At 56.3% G+C, this 18,457-nt stretch overlaps 1 protein-coding gene across 1 annotated transcript; it reads left to right on the top strand.

Annotated features, from left to right (window-relative positions):
- Positions 1-408: 408 nt before the first annotated feature.
- On the top strand, positions 409-17,542 carry ST3GAL4 (ST3 beta-galactoside alpha-2,3-sialyltransferase 4). Its single transcript, XM_055819504.1, is given in 15 exon segments — positions 409-950; positions 6,922-6,991; positions 13,119-13,250; positions 13,797-13,875; positions 14,442-14,511; positions 15,034-15,114; positions 15,229-15,326; positions 15,688-15,759; positions 16,002-16,092; positions 16,187-16,205; positions 16,207-16,377; positions 16,479-16,622; positions 16,724-16,784; positions 16,787-16,866; positions 17,327-17,542. Coding segments are annotated over 15 exon segments (1,434 nt in total). The 5' UTR covers positions 409-771; the 3' UTR covers positions 17,414-17,542.
- The last annotated feature ends 915 nt before the right edge of the window (positions 17,543-18,457 follow it).

Raw genomic sequence — 18,457 nt, 5'->3', positions numbered from 1 at the left:
TTGGCGATATCTCTAAATCCCACATATCCTGTTGCTTATTCTCTTGTATAAGGCGATGGTCCCATTGCTTTAGCTTCAAATATTTCATCCTGGTTCGGGCTGGCCACGGGGAACCTGGTTCTCAAGAGCTTTTTCTATCGTACTTTTTAAAAAAATAAAATTATTTTATATTACTTTTTCCCCTTTTGATTGTTTTCTCTGAGTGTAGCATGATGGCTGTGTGAGGAGTAGGGATGTGGTCCTCCTGCACAGGATGGCATCCTGGCTTCACCCGCATTCCTATGGGGACCCCATCCTGCTCTCCTTCACCCCAGGCTGGGAACCCCGGGCTGGGGCCGGTGACCCCTGTGTGACGCTGTCGGGGACACTTGCACGAGTGGTTGTGATTTTGCAGTGAGAAAAGGAAATGATCTGACACTTTCACGCTGCTCTTTGCAACTTCTGGTTCTCTTTTTTTGGAATTTCTTTTTAACCTCCCCTCGCCTCCTCTCACGCTTGGACACCGGTGGCTTCTCCCTCCGCTGGCCACAATCCTTGTGTTTATTGAGCTTTTTCTAGGAAAATCCAGTGTTGTCTCGGGAGGGAAAAAGAGAAAAGAAACAAACCCCAGTTCTTGCTAATCTCTTGCGTTTCCAGCTGCTGACCCCTTGCATGTGACCGGAGTTGGGCTGGAAAGTTTCTTCGGAGGAAAGAGAAAGGATTTGGCCAGCGGGGAACGGCAAAACTGGAGAAGGAGCTACCCTCCATCCTGGTTTTGCTTTGGCCTGGCGGATGCTCAGGGTGGTTTTGGGCTGGCACGGGCTGCGGCTCCTCTCCAGGATGTGTTTCGCTGTATGCCCGAGGCCACCAAGCTGCAGCGCCAGCATCACCGGCAGACGCTGCTCCCGGCTGGTCCGGCTCCGCCGTGCCACAGATCGGTGCAGGATGGGGACCAGTGAGCCGCTGGGAAGGTGGGTGGGAGCGATGGAGGTGGGGAGGATGTGGGTGGGTGCTTGCTTCGGGGTCTTCGGGGCGTCATGGGGCTGAAGGTGGCAGTTTTAGGGGAGTGGGATTCGGTGGGCACCGGTGGATGGGGCCAGATTCTGCACGTCCCCTGGGGGTCCTGCCCTGTGATGAATTGCTTTGGCACAAAGAGATGGGGTGCAGGTTTGCTGGCATCGCTTTGGTGGGATGCTTGGGACTTCTTGAGTGCATAAGCTGCTGTGCAGGTGGCTTATATTAATTATGGTGAAAATTATTTATATAATATCGATGTGGGTGTTAACATGTGGTCAGGTATTTTTGTTTTGATTATTGGTTTATTATTATTAATAAATAATTAATCATTATATGGGTTTTGATACGTGCTGGCCATGCGAAAGGGCACAGTGGAGCTGCAGTGGGGCACAGCCTGCCTGTGCTGCTGGCTTGGATGATGGAGGCCACCATCCCGGCATGGCACACGTGCTCTGCCAGGGTGTCCAACGGGGGTGGGTTTGACCACCCATGGGTGCTGCTGGTCCCTGTTCCATGGGATCAGGGATGGCTGGAGGGAGCCGGGGGCTCCCTGCTGCATCAGTCCCTGGTGGGGGACCACTCTGTCTAAGCTAGGGTGGCATCCTCCATCGGCTCTTCGATGCCATCCCAAGGATGCTCCTGGGTTTGCTGAGCTGCTGCCGCTCTGTGATAATCATGGGATGCATCCCGTGCTGGCGAGGGATGCTCAGAGGTGGGGTGCAGCTGTCCCAGGGGTGGATGGTGCAGGGGTGCATCGTAATGCAAAGCAAGACAGTTTTAAACAGTGCAGTGCCAGAGGAGGACTCTCCTCCCGACACCACGCCTGTAAAATTATATCAACAAATCTACAGAGAGATTTCTCATCTTCTTTGGAGTTGTTTCGGGGTTTTTTTAATTGCAAATCAGAACCAGCCTAAATCACAAAGCTGTGTCTAGGTAGGACTAGGTGGGGAGCTGGCTTCCTTTCCTTCGCTATTTGCAGATTTAAAAATATATGTGCTGAAGCTCGGGGTTTTTTTTCTTAATCCTGAGTTTGTGAAGGAGGCTTTAACCTGAGCTCACGCCGCTGGAATTCCCCGCTGCGCCTGGGAGAGGCTCCTCGCCTCCAATCGCTTCCAGATGCTGTTCCTGCTCCGGCTCTTCCCCTTGCAAAATGTCTCCCCCAGCTCGCCGGCAGCCTCCACCAAATTTTCCCGGCTGGATTCAGCTTCCTGATATCTGGCCAGGCTGAGTCAGGCGAGCCTCAATTTTTTTTTAACCAGGGTGTGATGCCGGCGGTGAGAGGTTGCAATGTGCCCCGTGGCCTTGCACAAGCCGGAGCTCCGGCTTTGGATCCTGCGTCAGGTTCTGAGCCGCTTGCAACACTTTCGTCGGGTGGTTTTTTTAAGTTTCTTTTTAAAGAGTATATATATGAGCTGGGATAGAGTTTGGGGCTTGGGGTCCCTGCCCGCATTGGCGATGGGGCAGAGCTTCCTTGAGCCCTGAAATGGGGGAACTGGGGCAACTGAGCCAGTGTAATGCAAAAGCGAGAGGATGCTTTAATGCTGCAGACCTGCTGCTTTGGTGCTTTGCTGATGTTGGACGCACGCTGCCAGCCGAGAATCCCCACAGCAGATAACAGAACACCCCGGTCTGGGGGTTAAACCCCCGTCCTGGCAGCTCCGTGGCCGTCAGTCTCATGCGACCCCTCTGGCGTGGGCTCCGTGGGCTGGGATTGCGTGTTATGAGGATGGATCCAGATGGGAAGGGAGGAGAGTGGTGGGGCATCGTTGGGGGGAAAAATGGGGTGGAAAGTGAGGAATAAGGGGGAAAAAATGCAGAGAGAGGCGATGCAAGTGGATTGGGGGGATGCGGGACTGAAGGAGTACCAGGGTGTGGGAAAGGTGTCAAAAATTAAGGAGAGCAAAGGGGTTTAGGGGTTAAATATGACACTGCCTTCCCTGTGCGGGGTTGACAAGGTGGCCACCAAGGGCTGGGAAGGCCTCGGGCCCACCCCTGTAGGATAACCAGCGCTGCTTCAAAACAAAAAATAGAAGGGGAGAAAAAAAAGAATCACAAAGAACTGTCTGTTGGTTCCCATACGTGCTCAACAGGTTTCCCTCCCCGGCAGGGTCTGGGTAGGGACCTCTGGTATTTGGGACTGGGGGAGCTGGGGGTGGCCTTGAGCCTGGCTTTCAAAGTGTGCTATTTACGCAACAAAACCCATGCAATTCGTCCTCAGAAGCATTACCCCAGGCTCTTTTTCCACTGCCTTGTTTTGATCCTGTGCGGCTTTGATGCCGGCAGGGTGGGAAGGTACAGGCAGCTCCTGATGAAGGGCTGGAGGAGCTGGGGGGGCTTTTGCAACAAAAATATGGGTGAACACAAGGGTTTGGTGCCCCAGCACTGTGTTAGGGTAAGGGGATGGTAAAACCTGCCCCAACGCTTGGTCACGCTGCATCCGCCAGCGAATTTAGCATCCTTTAGCGTCCTTATGGTCCTTCAGCGTCTGCCATGGAGCTGGGGCTTCCCAGGCCCTTTTGCTACCTAATTAACAAAGTCGCTGCTTAATTCTGACTGCATTTACAAGTTAAATTGACAGATTATCTGTATTATTCAGATGTATATTTAAATCTTAATTATTTAGTTGCCTGGCTTGCCTAAATGCATGGGGTGTCTGTAAATCAGCGGCTTTAAGCCTGGGGATGGTCTTCTCTTGAAAGCACAGGCTTTTGCTAAGGAATAAACCCAAAATAGGCTTTTTTTGTCTGATGAGTGATGCTAAACAGCCCAGCTTGGAAGCAGCCACGATTTCTCATGTCTATTTTTTCCTTTTTTTATTTTTGGGGGGGTGTTTGTTGCAGGAGGCTTGTCCTTAAATAGCAGTTATTTATTTTTAGGTCGATCGCTGCTTTGGATAATCCGGCTTGGCTGGGCAGCTTTGCTTTTCTTCCCATTCTCAGGGATTGAATAGAAATAGATTTATTAAATTATTTTGGTTTTAATAATTCAATACATTTAAGAAATGATTAATAGAATAAAAAGCCAGTTGGGATGGTGGATAGGAGTTCTGCTGGTGGTGGCTCTTCCGTGCTCTCCCGGCTGGGGAGCATCTGTGGGCTGCTGGGGTGAGGATCAGTAGGGAAACCTCTACCGAAAAGTCACATCCCACACCAGAATTATACCTTTGGCTTGGCTGAAGGATGGTTGGGAAGCGGCCAGATTATCTCCTGCTAAATACCTGCCAAATGAATAAGCTCCTGGTCCCGGGGCGATAGCGATTGGTGTGACGTGAGGGATGTGCCAGGCTTGGAAACACCTTGCTCCTGCCGAGTAGAGACAGTTTCTCTGGAGGAGGAGGATGAGCTCACCTGGATTTTAATCCCCTCCCAGCCTGGCTTTTGCTCTGTGCCCCCTTGGGAGGTAATTTTATCCAAGGGAGACTGGTGCCGGCGATGGAGCGCCGACGGATGGATGGACGGACGGCTGCCTTGCTTCAGGTCTGGCTGCTGGGAGGGGGAGAAACGCCATTTCCATCTTCCCCTCCTATTTTAACAGCCCCCAGGGATTCTGGTCCTCAGTGGGGAGGATGCTGGATGGGAGGGATTCAGCAGCTGGTCCATGCCCAGTGCCTATCTGCTCTTGCCTGTGCGTGTCCCAGAAATGCCTGTATCCCCTGGGGATGCTCTTGTACCAGGGCTGAGCCCCTCAAGGGACTGGTCCTGGCTGGCTTCAGTCTTTAATAGGGGAAGGGATGTGGCCGTTGGGTTTTCATTTTTTTCCACCCAAAGCCACGAGCATCCCGGAAGGGAGACGTCAGGGAGTGAGCACAAGGTGCCTCTCTCCCCGCCTCAAATGTTGAAATTGTTATTTAAATGCAGCCTGATAGGCAGGAGGGGAAACTGAGGCAGCGTAGCTGGGAGCGTGGGAAGGAAAAGGAGCAAAGTTCAGCTTGTTAAGGTTTTTTTTGAGGGTTCTGGGGTACAGGATGTTAATTTCCTGCTGGGATCAGCTGCTGGATGGGTTGAGCCACCAGTGGCAAGTGGTGGAGATGGCAGCCCTTGACCCAGCGGATGCCTGAACTGTGACGGGTTTTTTCCCTGAACCTTGGGCTGGGAACGGCCGATTGCGTTGGCTGCTGGTGGTGGGGGACCTCTCAGGAAGCTGGAAAACAATCCTGGGGAGACCAGCAGCCATCCGGCTCCTGGCTCTTCCAGTTCAGCTGGAAAGACTAGCTTCAGGCAAGACCTCGGATCCTCCCAGTGGGGCCGATGCACTTTAAGGGATCCCGGTCTCCTACTCATCCAGGGCTGCATCCTCCTCCTCGGAGGGCTGGGAGGATGCTGGGGGGAAGGAGGCATGCCCTTGCCCACCCCCAGGCAGCTCTGAGCATCCCCATCGTTATCTATACGCGCAGGGGCTGATGCTGTGCCATGAAGTGCTTTAGCAGGAGCTCCCCGGGGAGAGTTTAACCTCGTTAGCGGATCCTATAATTCATGGCTCTAAATAAAAAGGCTCCTTGTCAAAGGTGATGTTGGATGCTCCAGTGGATTCCAGGCTGCTGGAAGACCCCGGTGCAGGAAGGTGAATTTTTTGGGCACTTGCAGAGCAGCCCCAGGTGTGTTTGCCCCAACCCCTCGGGTTTAATTGCTCCCCTCAGCAAATGGTGGATGTAGGAGAAAGCAGAGCTGCTTTGGCTGGAGGGGGAAGGTGTGGCACTGGGATGGAGCCATCTCTGGGCATCTGTGGACAGCCTTGGCCCTGGAGAGAAGTACCAGCTTGGAGATACTCTTTTTTGGGGTTTCTTTCCCCTTCCCTTGCATAGAGACATACCCTCTTCATTAAAATTAATGGGGTATTAAGAGTCAGGCATGCCCTGGGGAAGGCTTGCACCGGCTTGGCACCCCCCAGCATCTCACCTTTACTTCCACTAGCTGGAGGAGATGGAGAGAGGTAAGGAAATCTCCTGCCCTTCAGAGTTTCCCCTTGGAAGCAGCTTTTCTGCCAGGGCTTGAGCACCAGCTGTGGAGAGAGCGTCCTGGTCACCCTCCTCTATCCAGATCACCCTTCCTTGCACTGAGCCGGGCTGAGATTGTTCTTCACGTGGTTTTTTTGAGAGGGGAGAACTGTGACTCCTGCTATATCCCATCCATCCCACCAGCACAAGAGGGAAGAGCAAAGCTGGCTCCTGACTGCTAACTGAGATAGCAATGGACCTGCTTCACCTGGGCAGCTCATTCTCCACCCCACCCTGCTGCTCGTTAGTGGTGTAATTAAGCTGAATGCAGAGCAGCTGTCCTTGCAGAGAGGTTTTTCTTTGTGAGGCAGCATGGCAAAAGGGTTTCTGTGTGCAGCAGCTTCTTGGCAGGGTTTTTCCTTCCCCAAATTGTAAGGATGTTACAGTGCCAGGCGAGGATGTGTGATTTGGAAACTTTTGGGAGAAGAGATGCTGGAGACGTGGGATTAAGTAGCATCCTTTGTGCAGGAAGGTGGTTGAGCTGCAGAGCGTCCCAGGGTGAGCAGAGCTGTGCTTTTCCTTGGACAAGGGCTTGCTAAAGAATTGCAGCTAAAAAGGTGCACTTCCTAAAACTCGGAGTGAGTCATGGAAGGGGATTTTGGTGGGGCAGGTGAAGGGGCGCTGAGGAAACCTGCGGCGAGGTCTGGGCTCTGAACCACAGCACCTCCTTAACATGCTGCTAGAGCAGGAGGAGGTGGGTGGCTTTGCAGAGAGCAGACATCCTCTGTGACATGTGATGGCTGACAGGGGCCCTTCTGCCAGTCCCCTGGGGCTGCTTCCCCCTCTGGGCTTGGAGCTGCCCTGGCTGGGATCAGGAGGGATCCACCAGATCCTCGGAAAGTGGAGGGCTGCTAAGCACAGCATCCCTTGCGTGCTGCCGGTGTGGGTTGCCGTAGCCCTAAGGATGTTTTCCCTTTTCCCTTTGCCAGGGGAAGAGAGGACGGCCTCGCGGATCCCGCCGAGCTCCTGCCTGCTCTGCCTGGACCGAGAGGACAGACCGTAAGTAGCTGTGACCTCCTGCCAGCTTACTGCCACCCTGCTGGGGACCGGCTTCGGCTTCTCCTGCTGCAGGGGATGCTGGAAAAGGTCTCCCCGAGATGAGAATCTTCATCCCAGCGTAGCTGGTGGGGTTAACAGAGCATCGAGGTGGTGCTGGGGGTGCAAAGTGCTTTAACAGGTTATTTTTAGGATATTTTTCTCCATGGCTGTTAACATGGGAGGAAAGAGCAGGGAAGATGCACAAGTGTAGGGACAGGGGTGTAAATCTGTCTGGTTCACCCCAGATGTTCTGGGGCTGTGGGGCTTGAGCTCAAGGGTTGAGTTACTCTGGGGGTTTGGCTACCCCAAAACCAGCCCTTTGCTGGTGCGAAGCAGGAGGTGTGGAGGAAACAGGGGGGGAAACCGCAGTGCTGTCACAGCGGAGGCAGTTAAGGTGGCCCTCGGAGACTTGCAAAGGGCGTAGCGACTGTGCAGGCAGCTTTTGAGCCCCCCAAAGGCAACCCAATCAAAGCCACTGGGGATGGTAGCTGCCTGCGGGATAACTGGGCTTTGGTGCTTGAGAAACCCTTGATTTCCCAGTGCTTTTCCCTGGAGCGCTGGGGTTGGATCCAGGCATTGCTTGAGTTTGGGCTGGAGCATCTCAGTGATTTAGTTTTTTGCCTCGCTGGGCTGTTTGCAGCCCCACTATAAGGGAGCAGGTGCTCCCTGCGGATCTTTCCCTGCCGCTCCTGGGAGAGCAGGCGGTGGGGGGAGGCTGCCTGCACCCCCAGCTTGCTGCCGTCCCCTTCCTGCTGCTTTTTTTGGGGGCGGTTAGACCAAAGCATGGGTGCAAAGCTGCCCTTGCCGCCCGCATCCCTGGGTGTTCCCCAAGGATGGAGGTGCCATAACTAAACACAGCAACAAGGTGACGGTGACAGCAAATGGAGACTAGCTGGGGCAGGTAGGAGGAGGGGGCAGCCGGATTGTTGCTGAGGGCTTAGTGATGAGACCCCACGGGTGTAAAATCATCGCTGGTGGGTGTCCACCCTCATGTCATTAGTGTGAGGTTGTCCCCCTGTAGGTGGCACAGCTCTCTGGTGGCTTGGCTATCACCTCTGGGTTGTAGCGAGCCACATCTGGCAAGAAAAGGTCTTTATTTTTTCAAATAGGATAAGAGTGATTAAACTTATATAAATAATAATACATAACCTATAATAATGCAGCCTAACACCCCGAGGAGGAGCCCTGTAGCTCCTTTGATGGCATGAGGTTATCCTGGAGGCAGGGGGTGCCCAGGTAGATCCATGCAACTGGCGTTTTGGGGCCATAGAAAGGGATTTGGGTCCCATCCCTGTGTGTTTCCTGCTGTAAGGATTAAAAAAAAAAATTAGGGAGAGAGGAGAGGATAGGATGGTGGCAGCGTTGGGTTGGGTTTCAGCTCTTGAGCTGAACATTAAAACCAGCAGTGCTGTGGAAAGGCAGGGTTTTATTCTGGGGACCTGCTGCTGTGGATGTACTCGCCCTGCCTGAGCTTGTTTGCTGTTGCCACTCCAAAACTGTGCCCTCGTCACAGGTGAATGTTTTGTTAAGGCTTACATGCCAGTGAGGTGTTTTTTGTCCCCTATCATAAATATTTGGCCAGGTTATTGTATGCCTAGGATACCATGGGCTAAGGAAACAGCACTACCTTGCCTATTAAGAGGCAATTAAGATTCCTTTAAAGTGACTCGCAGGGCTCTTAGGATAAATGTGGGTCTTGGTGGCCTGGGCTTCATCTCTGCGCCCTAGATGGGGTGGTGTTTGGTGTCAAATGGGACTGATTTTGGCAGTGCCACGTCCTCATGACCTCCTGCGTTCCCCCCACCCACTGCACTTACAAGTCATGCTTGTGCAATTGCTCTGCCCTGCTGTTTTCTGACTGCTGCAGGCAGCCCTGCCTGCACCTGCAGCATCCCTGGTCCCCCGGCCCCGCTGCAGCATCTCCGTCCCGCTGCAGCATCCCTGGTCCCCCGGCCCCGCTGCAGCATCTCCGTCCCGCTGCAGCATCCCTGGTCCCCCGGCCCCGCTGCAGCATCTCCGTCCCGCTGCAGCATCCCTGGTCCCCCGGCCCCGCTGCAGCATCTCCGTCCCGCTGCAGCATCTCCGGTCCCCCGGCCCCGCTGCAGCATCTTCGTCCCGCTGCAGCATCTCCGGTCCCCCGGCCCCGCTGCAGCATCTTCGTCCCGCTGCAGCATCTCCGGTCCCCCGGCCCCGCTGCAGCATCTTCGTCCCGCTGCAGCATCTCCGGTCCCCCGGCCCCGCTGCAGCATCTTCGTCCCGCTGCAGCATCTCCGGTCCCCCGGCCCCGCTGCAGCATCTTCGTCCCGCTGCAGCATCTCCGGTCCCCCGGCCCCGCTGCAGCATCTTCGTCCCGCTGCAGCATCTCCGGTCCCCCGGCCCCGCTGCAGCATCTCCGGTCCCCCGGCCCCGCTGCAGCATCTCTGTCCCGCTGCAGCATCCCTTGGAGGGGGATCACATCCAGAGCCTGCTGCCTTTTGGGCTTGTGACAGAGGTTGTTTGTAGTGCTGCAAGGTTTTTTCTCCCTGCTGTGGGTCTTGGTTTTCTTCCCAGCTTGGGGGAAAAAAAAAATCCCCAAGCACCTGGAGCTTGCAGCAGCCAGGATGAGGAACGTTTGGGATACCAGGCTGAGGATTTGGGTACCTTTGATGCTCTTCCAAGCCCAGGCAGTGCCTTGAGTTGGCTGCGTCCTTTCCCCAGAGGATCGCCCCCGGCCGCCTCCCAGGTTGTGTTCAGGCTTCGGCACGTGATGGTTTTGCCGAGGCAGGATGCGGCTGAGCCGGTGCGGGGGGTAAGCTGGCATCTGTCAGGCCTCCTCCGGCAATCCCAGCCCTACCGCATGGAGAAAACCCGTGGGACGGGGGCTTGGAAGATCCTGGGGTGGTAAACTGCTTCTTTAGGGGGTCAGGCCTGGTTGTTGTCCTCAAAGTGGGGTGCAGGGTCTGTCCTGCTGGTCCCAGCAAAGCTCCATGTGCCCTGAAGGCTCGGGAGAGATGGTCCGGCTGGAGTCGAAGGGGTCTCTGCTGTCCCAGCCGTCTGTCCATCTCCCTTTGGTTCTCACTGCCAAGAATGAATCCTTAGGGACTGCCAGCTTGGGTGTGATCCCCTTCAAATCCACCTCTCTCCCAGTTAAAAATAAATGCACAATTTTGGGGGATGAACGATCAGAGAAGCTCATTTTTTGATGAGCATCCTTCTAGCCCAGGGAAGCTGGATCGGGCAGCGAGTGGCTCCATGGACATGAGGGATGGGGTGATGGGAGCATGGGAGATGTGTCCTTGCCTCATGTCATGCTTCGTTTTCCCCAATCCATGAGTTACCATGGAAACATAAAAGTACCCAGAGCTTTTGCTGCCTTGCCTGTTGGTCCACGGATGCTTTGCCGGGATGGCAGTGGGTGGCTGGGATCACCATTTGCCCATGCTGGGATGGAGTGGGGGGATTTATAATCACCCCCTACCCTTGTGCTTGCTCCGTGGCTTTAAATGCATTTGGGTTTTTTTTTTTTTTGCCCAGAGGTGGGCTGGGAGCAGCTTGGCTGAAATCTGGAGATGCCAAAGCCGTTGAGGCCATGGAGGGAGATGGGGATGGATGGAGACACAGGGGCGGGCTCCTCAGAGGTCACCACACAGCAGGAGTGTGGGTTCCCCTGGTTGCTTCTGGCATCTCATGGGGGCTTTCCCAGGACATGGTGAAATTTGGAGGCAAATCCCTTCTCTGGGTCCAAGTGAGACGGGGAAACTGAGTGAGGAGCTTCGTCGCGGCTGCCTCCGCAGCATCCCAGGGATGGGGCTTTCCTGTAACACCTGGCTTGGGAAGGAGGGACCTGATTGGGAAGACGGGGCAGCAGCAGTAATGCTTTTAAGTCATTTATGCAGCGATAATATTCAACCCAGCGGAGCTTTGGAGGTATGTTGCTCAGACATCAAAGCAAGGGGCTTTTTCAGTTGCTTCTTCCAAGTGTGGGGAGCCGAATCTGCCTGGGACTTTCCCCCCAGCTCCAGGGCTTGGCAGGGGAGGCGATGCCCTGGACCGAACCGGTGGGAGCAGCGGTTGAGGCACGTCTGCATCCCTTCCGTGGGAGGGGCAGGTGCCAAATCTCTCTGCTGGATGGGGATGCTGTGGTGGGGGAACCATGGAGGATGCTGCACCGGGGGATGCTGTGGTGGAGGATGCTGCGGTGGAGGACCAGGGGGATGTTGTGGTGAGGGATGCTGCCCTGGGGGATGCTGATGGAGGACCAGGGGGCTGTCGAGGTGAGGGATGCTGCCCTGGGGGATGCTGTGGTGGGACAGGGAGTCTGCAGTATCTGAGGATGCTGTGGGACCAGGGATGCTGTGGGAACCAGCGGGATCCTCTGGCATCACTCCCTCCACCAGCTCCGTGAGGACGGTGGGAGCTGGCTCCGGGAGTTCAGACCTTCCTGCTTTAAGCAGCCGCTCTGGTTTGGGCTGCGGATCTGGTAGCACGAGGCTGGGGGAGCTTGAATCCATTCCAGACGCGCCTCCCCCTTGGCCTGGGCGCGGGGGGCAGCCTGGGTGTGCTCTGTTTTGCTCTGCATTCCCCGAACGCTTCACTAAACAGCGTTCATTTTCCTTGGAGATTATTAACTGTGTTTGTCTTAGATAAATTTTGCATCGGGCCCAGCTTGTGCGTACAAGCCTGGGAAAAGATCATAAAGCCTTTAAAAAAAATATTTTTTTTAAAAAGTTGCTATGTGAAGGCAAACACCGGGGGTGAGAGTGGATTTTCCCAGTGTCTTGAGCCGACAGGAGGGGTGAAGTGCACTTGGTGGGAAGCTTGGCTGGGTGATTTGGTGCTGAAGGAGAGAGCTGGGGGATGAATTTTGTGCTAAATTCGGGTCCTGATGCCCGGCAGCACCTCAGCCCTGGGCAAATGGGTGTGCTCAGGCCCCCTAGGAGCATTGTCAGCCTCCAACTGTGGTGGCAGATTTCCCCTTGGGGACTTCTGTGGCTAGTCTGGCTAGGGAAAAAATAAAAAAACACCAAGAAAACACAAGCTGCTCTTTTCTTTCCCCAAATGTAATTTATTTTCAAGCAGCTGTAATGTATAAAGGGCTGAGACCCACCAGCTCCTGTCCCTGCTTGCTCCAACCCTTGAAGCTGCAATCCTGAGTTTAATCTTCCCTTTCCTTCCCAAGCCAGGAGGGATTCCAAGATCCAGAAATACCGATGCAGGTTGAGAACTGGGGTGTAAATTGGGGGGGGGGTGGGGGGGGTGGTCGGTGGCTTTTGCTTCCCCATCGTGGGTCTCCAGGCGATGGCAGGGCTGTGCCTGGGCACAATTCACCGGGAAGGGGTTTGATATCTGTGTTTTATGGAGGAGAAATGATTCAGGGGGAGATGGGCACTTTCCCAGGGTACCACCTCTCCTGTCCCCACCCCTATCCCCATCCATCCGCTGTCGGACAGACACAGCTTTCTTTGCTTTGTATCCTGTCCCATTGCTCGTAGCGTGGTTTAATTGACCTTAATTCCCTTTTAATTGTCCTTCCTGCCTTTCTTAATTAATTGCCCTTCCTGCCCTTTTAATTTCAGGAGCCTGTGTCGAGGAAGGGAAGAGCCTGGCTCTGACGGGACCATCTTTGGTCCCATTTTTCCTCGTTCTTGATCCCATTTGCTCCCCCAAAGCGCTGCTCTCAGCTCACGCTCAGCTGGGCGAGGACGTGGCCCTGCCAGGTGGCAGGTGTCATTAACAGCGCTTCGTTAGGCACCCGCACACCCTCCCAAGGTGACTAATCTCTCGGGGCCAGCATTTTCATCGCCCAGCCTGGGCGTGCACCTTTCCTCTTGGCTGGGCATTTAATACCTCCTTGCCCTCTCCTCCTCCTCCGGGACATGGCTGGTCCGGAGAGGGGAGCAGCTGGGTCGTGGTGTGACAAAGCCAAGCTCAGCTCCGAGCTGGGCTCCCAGTAGGTTTCATCCTCAGGGAGCAAAGTCTCTCATGTATCCCAAAATTTCTCCCACCTGGTAAGTTAATTTTCCACCCTGGCTGTGTTGTGCGGTGGTGGGATGGGGCTGAGCTGACCCCGGGGTGGCTCCGACCAGGGCTCTTTGCTGCCTTATTCCAGGAGCAGGAGGTTTTGGAGGAAGAAAAAAGTCGTCCCGTTTTCCCGGCCGGCATTTGTGTGAGCATTAAGCTTGTGGCATCCCCCTTTCCTGGGGCTGGGATGGTTGAGTTGAAGGCGTTGGAGGTTCCCCAAGTACGTGGTGCTCTTTGCTTTGATCCCACTGGGCTGCTCCTGTCCTTTCTGCCTGGCTCGGTGGTGGCACCTTGGGCTTCGGATCTGTGGTGGCTGGTTGGCTGGTGCTGGTTGGATGCTTGAGCCAGGGCTGGGCTTAAAATCTCCCCCCAAGTCACCGCCGTGGGCATTGGTTTGGGTGCTGCGGCGTTTTGCAGCAGAGACCCAAGTGGGGGCTTGTTTTTCTTCTTTAACTCTTTTTTTTTTTTTTTTTTTTTTTTTTTCCTTTGGCATTTAACCTGTACGGCTGAGGCTCCTTGGGAACCGTGGCCGCTTGCCTGGCTTTTCTAAACTCTGTGTAAATCAAACCTTCGGCGGTTGCAGGGTGGAGAAATGCGAATTTAAATAGGAAAAAAAAAATTAATTCCTTGGGGAACCCTCACACCTGCTCGTTCACAGGTGCAGATGGGGCAAGCGGGGAGTGATGCCTCTTGGATGGGGCTTTCGGGGATGGCTCCGATGGGTTTTGACCTCATCTGATGCCTTTCCCTCTTTTTCCCGCTGCAGGTGACCAGCGGCAGCCGCGATGAGAGCTCCGGCCCTCGCCTGATGCCTCTCCTGCTGATAAAAATGCTCAACAAGTCTCGTGAGTCCCATGAGGGGGTCCCGTCTCCCTCTTTCCAAGCGGGGATGGGGGTCCCGGGGGGATCTGCATTTGGCAGTTGGGCTTTGGGGGTAGGATGCCGCTTTGCTGCGGCTCCAGTGGGGTGATGGAGTATTGGGGGGGGACCATGGGTGAAACTGTGGCCGGGAGGGTGATTTTGGGGGTCCTTGATCCAGCGGGCTTGGGCGTAGAAAAATAGGATGGAGGCACCCGGGAAGAGGGATGTGTTTTGCGCAGCCTTTGGCGCAAGGTGGATGGGAGGGAATGGCACGGCAGCCTTCGGACCTGGGATAAACCAGCCTGGTTCCATCCTGGAGCTGCTCCTCTGATGTGACCGTGCCGGCCAGCCAGGCCCTCGCCTCTCCCGGGGCCGGGGGGGTGTGTGGGGGGTGTGGGGGGCGAAGGCTTTGCCAGGGATGGCTCTGCAGTCCTGAATCTACTGGGACATCTGCACGGCGCTGCAGGGGCCCCAGCATCTGCTTAGACCCCAGGGTACCAGCTTGATGGTGTTTTTCTCTTCCCCGCCCGCCCCACCGCTGGGCACGCAGGAGGGAAGATACTCGGGGTGCTGGCGCTGTTTCTGGTGATGGTTTGGTACTCGATCTACCGGGAAGACAGGTACACACAGCTGTGAGTGGCTTTTATTAAAGCTTAAAGGACCTCCTGCCCTTCCCTTCGGAGGCATCCTCCCGCCCGTCCGGCGCAGGGATGCTGGAGCATCGTCTGGCTGGATCCTGGGGACGGGGGGAGCTGGCAGCATCCTCGCCTGCTGCCGAGGAGGGGGACACGGCGTGTGTTGGCTCTGCGGGGTTTTTGCCAAACGCCCGTGTTTCCCTGAGCTGGGGAGGAAGGGAAAACCCCCTGGTCTTCCCAGTCCTGCGATGCTGATGGAGACTGGGAAAGCGGAAAGCGTGAGCTCCATGAGCAGGGCAAGAGAGACCTCTTCCGATGCAAGGCTGCAAGCCCAGCAAATAAAAACCCAAAGGGAAACCAACCTTGCATCTGGTCGGCTTGGTGCTGCCAGAATCCGCCCGTGGGGGTGCCAGAGCCCCCTTGGCCAGGAGGGGGATGCAGAGGAGCCAGGCTTTTTTTTTTTCCCTTTTTTTTTTTTTTTTTTTTTTTTAACCTCTTCCCTTACAGCTTTTATTTCCCCGTGCAAGAAAACAAAACGACTTGTCCCCTCGGGGAGGTGGAAAAGAAAGCGTCGCAGCTCATTGGGAAGTGAGTATCCAGGTTGGGAGCAAGGAGAGGGGGGGATGCAGAGCCAGGACCACCCCCCCTGCCCTGTGCTGTCTCCCCCCATCCTGGTCTCACCGGCCCTTTGCTCCTCGGCAGCTACACGAGGGACCACCCGCTCTTCTTGCAGCTGAAGGATTACTTCTGGGTGAAGACGCCGTCGCTCTACGAGCTGCCCTACGGCACAAAGGGGAGCGGTAAGCCCCAGCGGCACCCGCGGTGGGTTTCTGTCCATCCCTGCAGCCTCCTCCCTGGGGTTTCAGCTTGACTTTTCTTTAAAAACAGGTGCAGGTTGATTTTTTTTATTTTATTTTATTATTTTTTGGGGCGGGCCACACACCATTTTCTCCTTCCCAGCAAGCTGTTTGCTTGATTTTTAGGCTTTGTGGCACATAGCTGCTTGCCCCTGGCTGCGGGGTGGGCCAGGTTTTAAAGGATTCCGTGCGCAGATCTGGTGGGAGCTGGGATTACTGGCAGGAGACCTGCAGGGATGGGGCAGCACCCCAGGGCGTTGTAGCAGGCAGGAGCTGCCTTCCTCACCTTCTCCTTGCTTTGCAGAAGACGTCCTCCTGCGCTTGCTGTCTATCACCCACTACTCCCTGCCTGAGAGCATCCAGAAGGTAACTCTGGGTGGGTTTAGGGGCTTTTTTTGTCTTTCTCTTCAGCGCTGCTCTCGCGTCAGGGGGAAACGTGGCCACTGTGGACCCAGAATTTGGCAAAACGAACCTCTGCAACGCCGGGGGTGGTGGATGGAGCATGGGTAGCTTTGTAGACTGGACAATGGAGGGTTAAATCTGCCCTTGGGGGGTTACAACTGCCAGGGTTTTAGAGCAGGTCTGGTTGAAACGGGGCTTTTCTCTCGCAGCCTGAAGTGCCGGAGGGTGCGCGGGTGGTGGGCAACGGCCACCGGCTCCGCAACAGCTCCATGGGGGAGACCATCAACACGTACGATGTTGTGATCAGGTACGGCCTGGGGTCCGTCCTACTGATCCCTCCCCGGTGCCACCCGCAGGTGGGGTTGACACCTGTGATGTCCCCATGTTGTCCCCACCCCAAGGTTGAACAACGCCCCGGTCCCACGGTTATGAGCAGGACGTGGGTTCCAAGACCACCATGCGCCTCTTCTACCCGGAGTCGGCCCACTTCAACCCCAAGACGGAGAACAACCCCGACACCTTGCTGGTGCTGGTGCCCTTCAAGCCCATGGACTTCCAGTGGATGGAGGCCATCCTCAACGACAAGAAGAGGGTAAGTGTGGTGGAGAACCAGGTCCAACCCTCAACCCGCCCCACCCTTGGGGACCTACCTCTCTTAGTGGGACACCACCGGACTTCTCTATCCTCTTGCAGGTTCGGAAAGGGTTTTGGAAGCAGCCCCCATTGATCTGGGATGCTAACCCGGAGCAAGTGCGCATCCTCAACCCTTACTACATGGAAGTAACTGCTGCTAAACTGCTCAACCTCCCCATGAAGCAACCACGGAAGGTCAAACAGGTAAGGGGTGGGGGATGGTCGGTCACCCTGCAGCCCCCCTAAGGGGTGATGTCCTCCCCACGGGTCCCCTGGCTGTCTCCTCCTCTGCCCTCTCCCTCCAGAAGCCCACAACGGGGTTGCTGGCCATCACCTTGGCGCTGCACTTCTGTGACCTGGTGCACATCGCGGCTTTGGCTACCCCGACTCGGCCAACAAGAAGCAGACCATTCACTACTACGAACAGATCACGCTCAAGTCCATGGCGGTAAGCGTCTGCCCCCCTCTTCTTGTCCATGTCACCTCCTTTTTTTTTTTTTTTTTTTTTTGTCCCCCTGGATGAGGGACTGCAGCCAGCAGAGCAGCGCCCTGCCTCGCTCAGTGATGCCGAGTGGGCGGGCATCGGTGCTCTCTCCCCATGGGCACCCCTCGCTCCCCACCCCCCATGGGTGTTGAGATCCACCTTGGGGGTCACCATCCCCCTTCTTCCTCCCTGTAGCCCACCCTCTCCATAGTCCTGGGGAAGAGTTGGCTCTGGTTTATGTGTAAGCAGAAGGGCTCGTGGCCAGGGAGGGTCACATCCCCCATGCCGGGGGGCTCCTCACCTCGGGTGAAGGTCGACCCAACGCTGGGGGGGTGGGATGGAAGGGAAAGGCGCGAGCACCGTGTTGCTGGGGCTCTGGTGTGACCCCCCCCCCCCCTGCTCCCCCCCCCCCCCCCTTCCGCAGGCGTCGGAGCACAACGTCTCACACGAGGCAGTGGCCATCAAGCGGATGCTGGAGCTGGGTCTCGTCAAGAACCTCACCTACTTCTGAGGGGCAGGGGGGGCTGCGCAGGGACCGCGTCCCCCCAGCCGCGTGGGGGGACAAGCTGGCACGGCCGGAGCTGGCCGAGGGCACCGTCCTCACCGCCGCCACCACCTTGCCCCGGGACTCTTGGAGCCAGCGGGGGACGGAGCTGGGGGGGCCGCGCTGGACCGTGGGACCCCCGGTGTGGGGGGCAGCAGCTCTTGGGGGGTGCAGGGAGCCCCCCCGGTGCTGTGGCATCGGGGCCGGTGCCTTTTCCTACCGACGCACTGAAGCTACCAAGGACCTGGAGGGGATTTTGAGGGGGGGTGTCCCTCCCTCCCAGCAGGCCTGGGGGGATGGGGGGGCAGCAGCCCTTGCGCTAGGCTTTTTCTTTCCCTTAATTCCCTCCTACCTGGACGAGAGCCCACCCCGAGGGGCTGATTTTGGGGGGTCTGTGGACCCCTCCAGGGAGCAGAAGCCCTCAGGGGCTTGTGATACCTTCTCCCTACCCTTGTGCCCCCCTCAAATATTTAATTTCCCTCTCCCCCTCCCCCCCCCCCTTTTTTTTTTAATTTTCTTTCTACTCAGTGGCCCTGTCCGGTGCCTTAGCGCTGGCGCGGGGGCTCGTCCCCCCAGCCTCGGGGTCTGCCAGGGGCCCTTTACGGGGGGGGGGGGGGGGGGGGGGGGGGGGGGGGGGGGGAGGAGGAGGAGGGGGGCAGTTTAATTTAATTAATTTAAATGCTTATTTATCGGGGAGCCTTCCCCTGGGGCCCCCACGCCACTTGTGTTGGGGTCGAGTGGCCTTGGGTGAGGGGGCTCCAGGGGGCTGACCTGTGCCTTGTCCCCCAAGGTGTGGGGTCCCCTCTGTCCCCCGCGGGGCTGGGGGTGCGGGGTGGCCCTGGGGACCCCTGTGTAGGGGTGTTGGGGGCTCCTGCTGGCACCCAATAAAGGTCCTCGTGAGGCTGGGCTTGGGTGCTCCTGGGGGTGAGTGTGAGTGAGCACTGGGGTAAGTGTGAGCGTGGGCTGGTCTAGGGCAGCCCAGTTGTGTACAGTGCTCCTGTGCCAGCGTGT

This window comes from Falco peregrinus, chromosome 15 (genome assembly GCF_023634155.1).
Source record: "Falco peregrinus isolate bFalPer1 chromosome 15, bFalPer1.pri, whole genome shotgun sequence".
Taxonomy (NCBI): domain Eukaryota; kingdom Metazoa; phylum Chordata; class Aves; order Falconiformes; family Falconidae; genus Falco; species Falco peregrinus.
The sequence above is the reverse complement of the archived record's forward strand: the minus strand, read 5'-3'. Positions and strand labels throughout refer to the sequence as shown.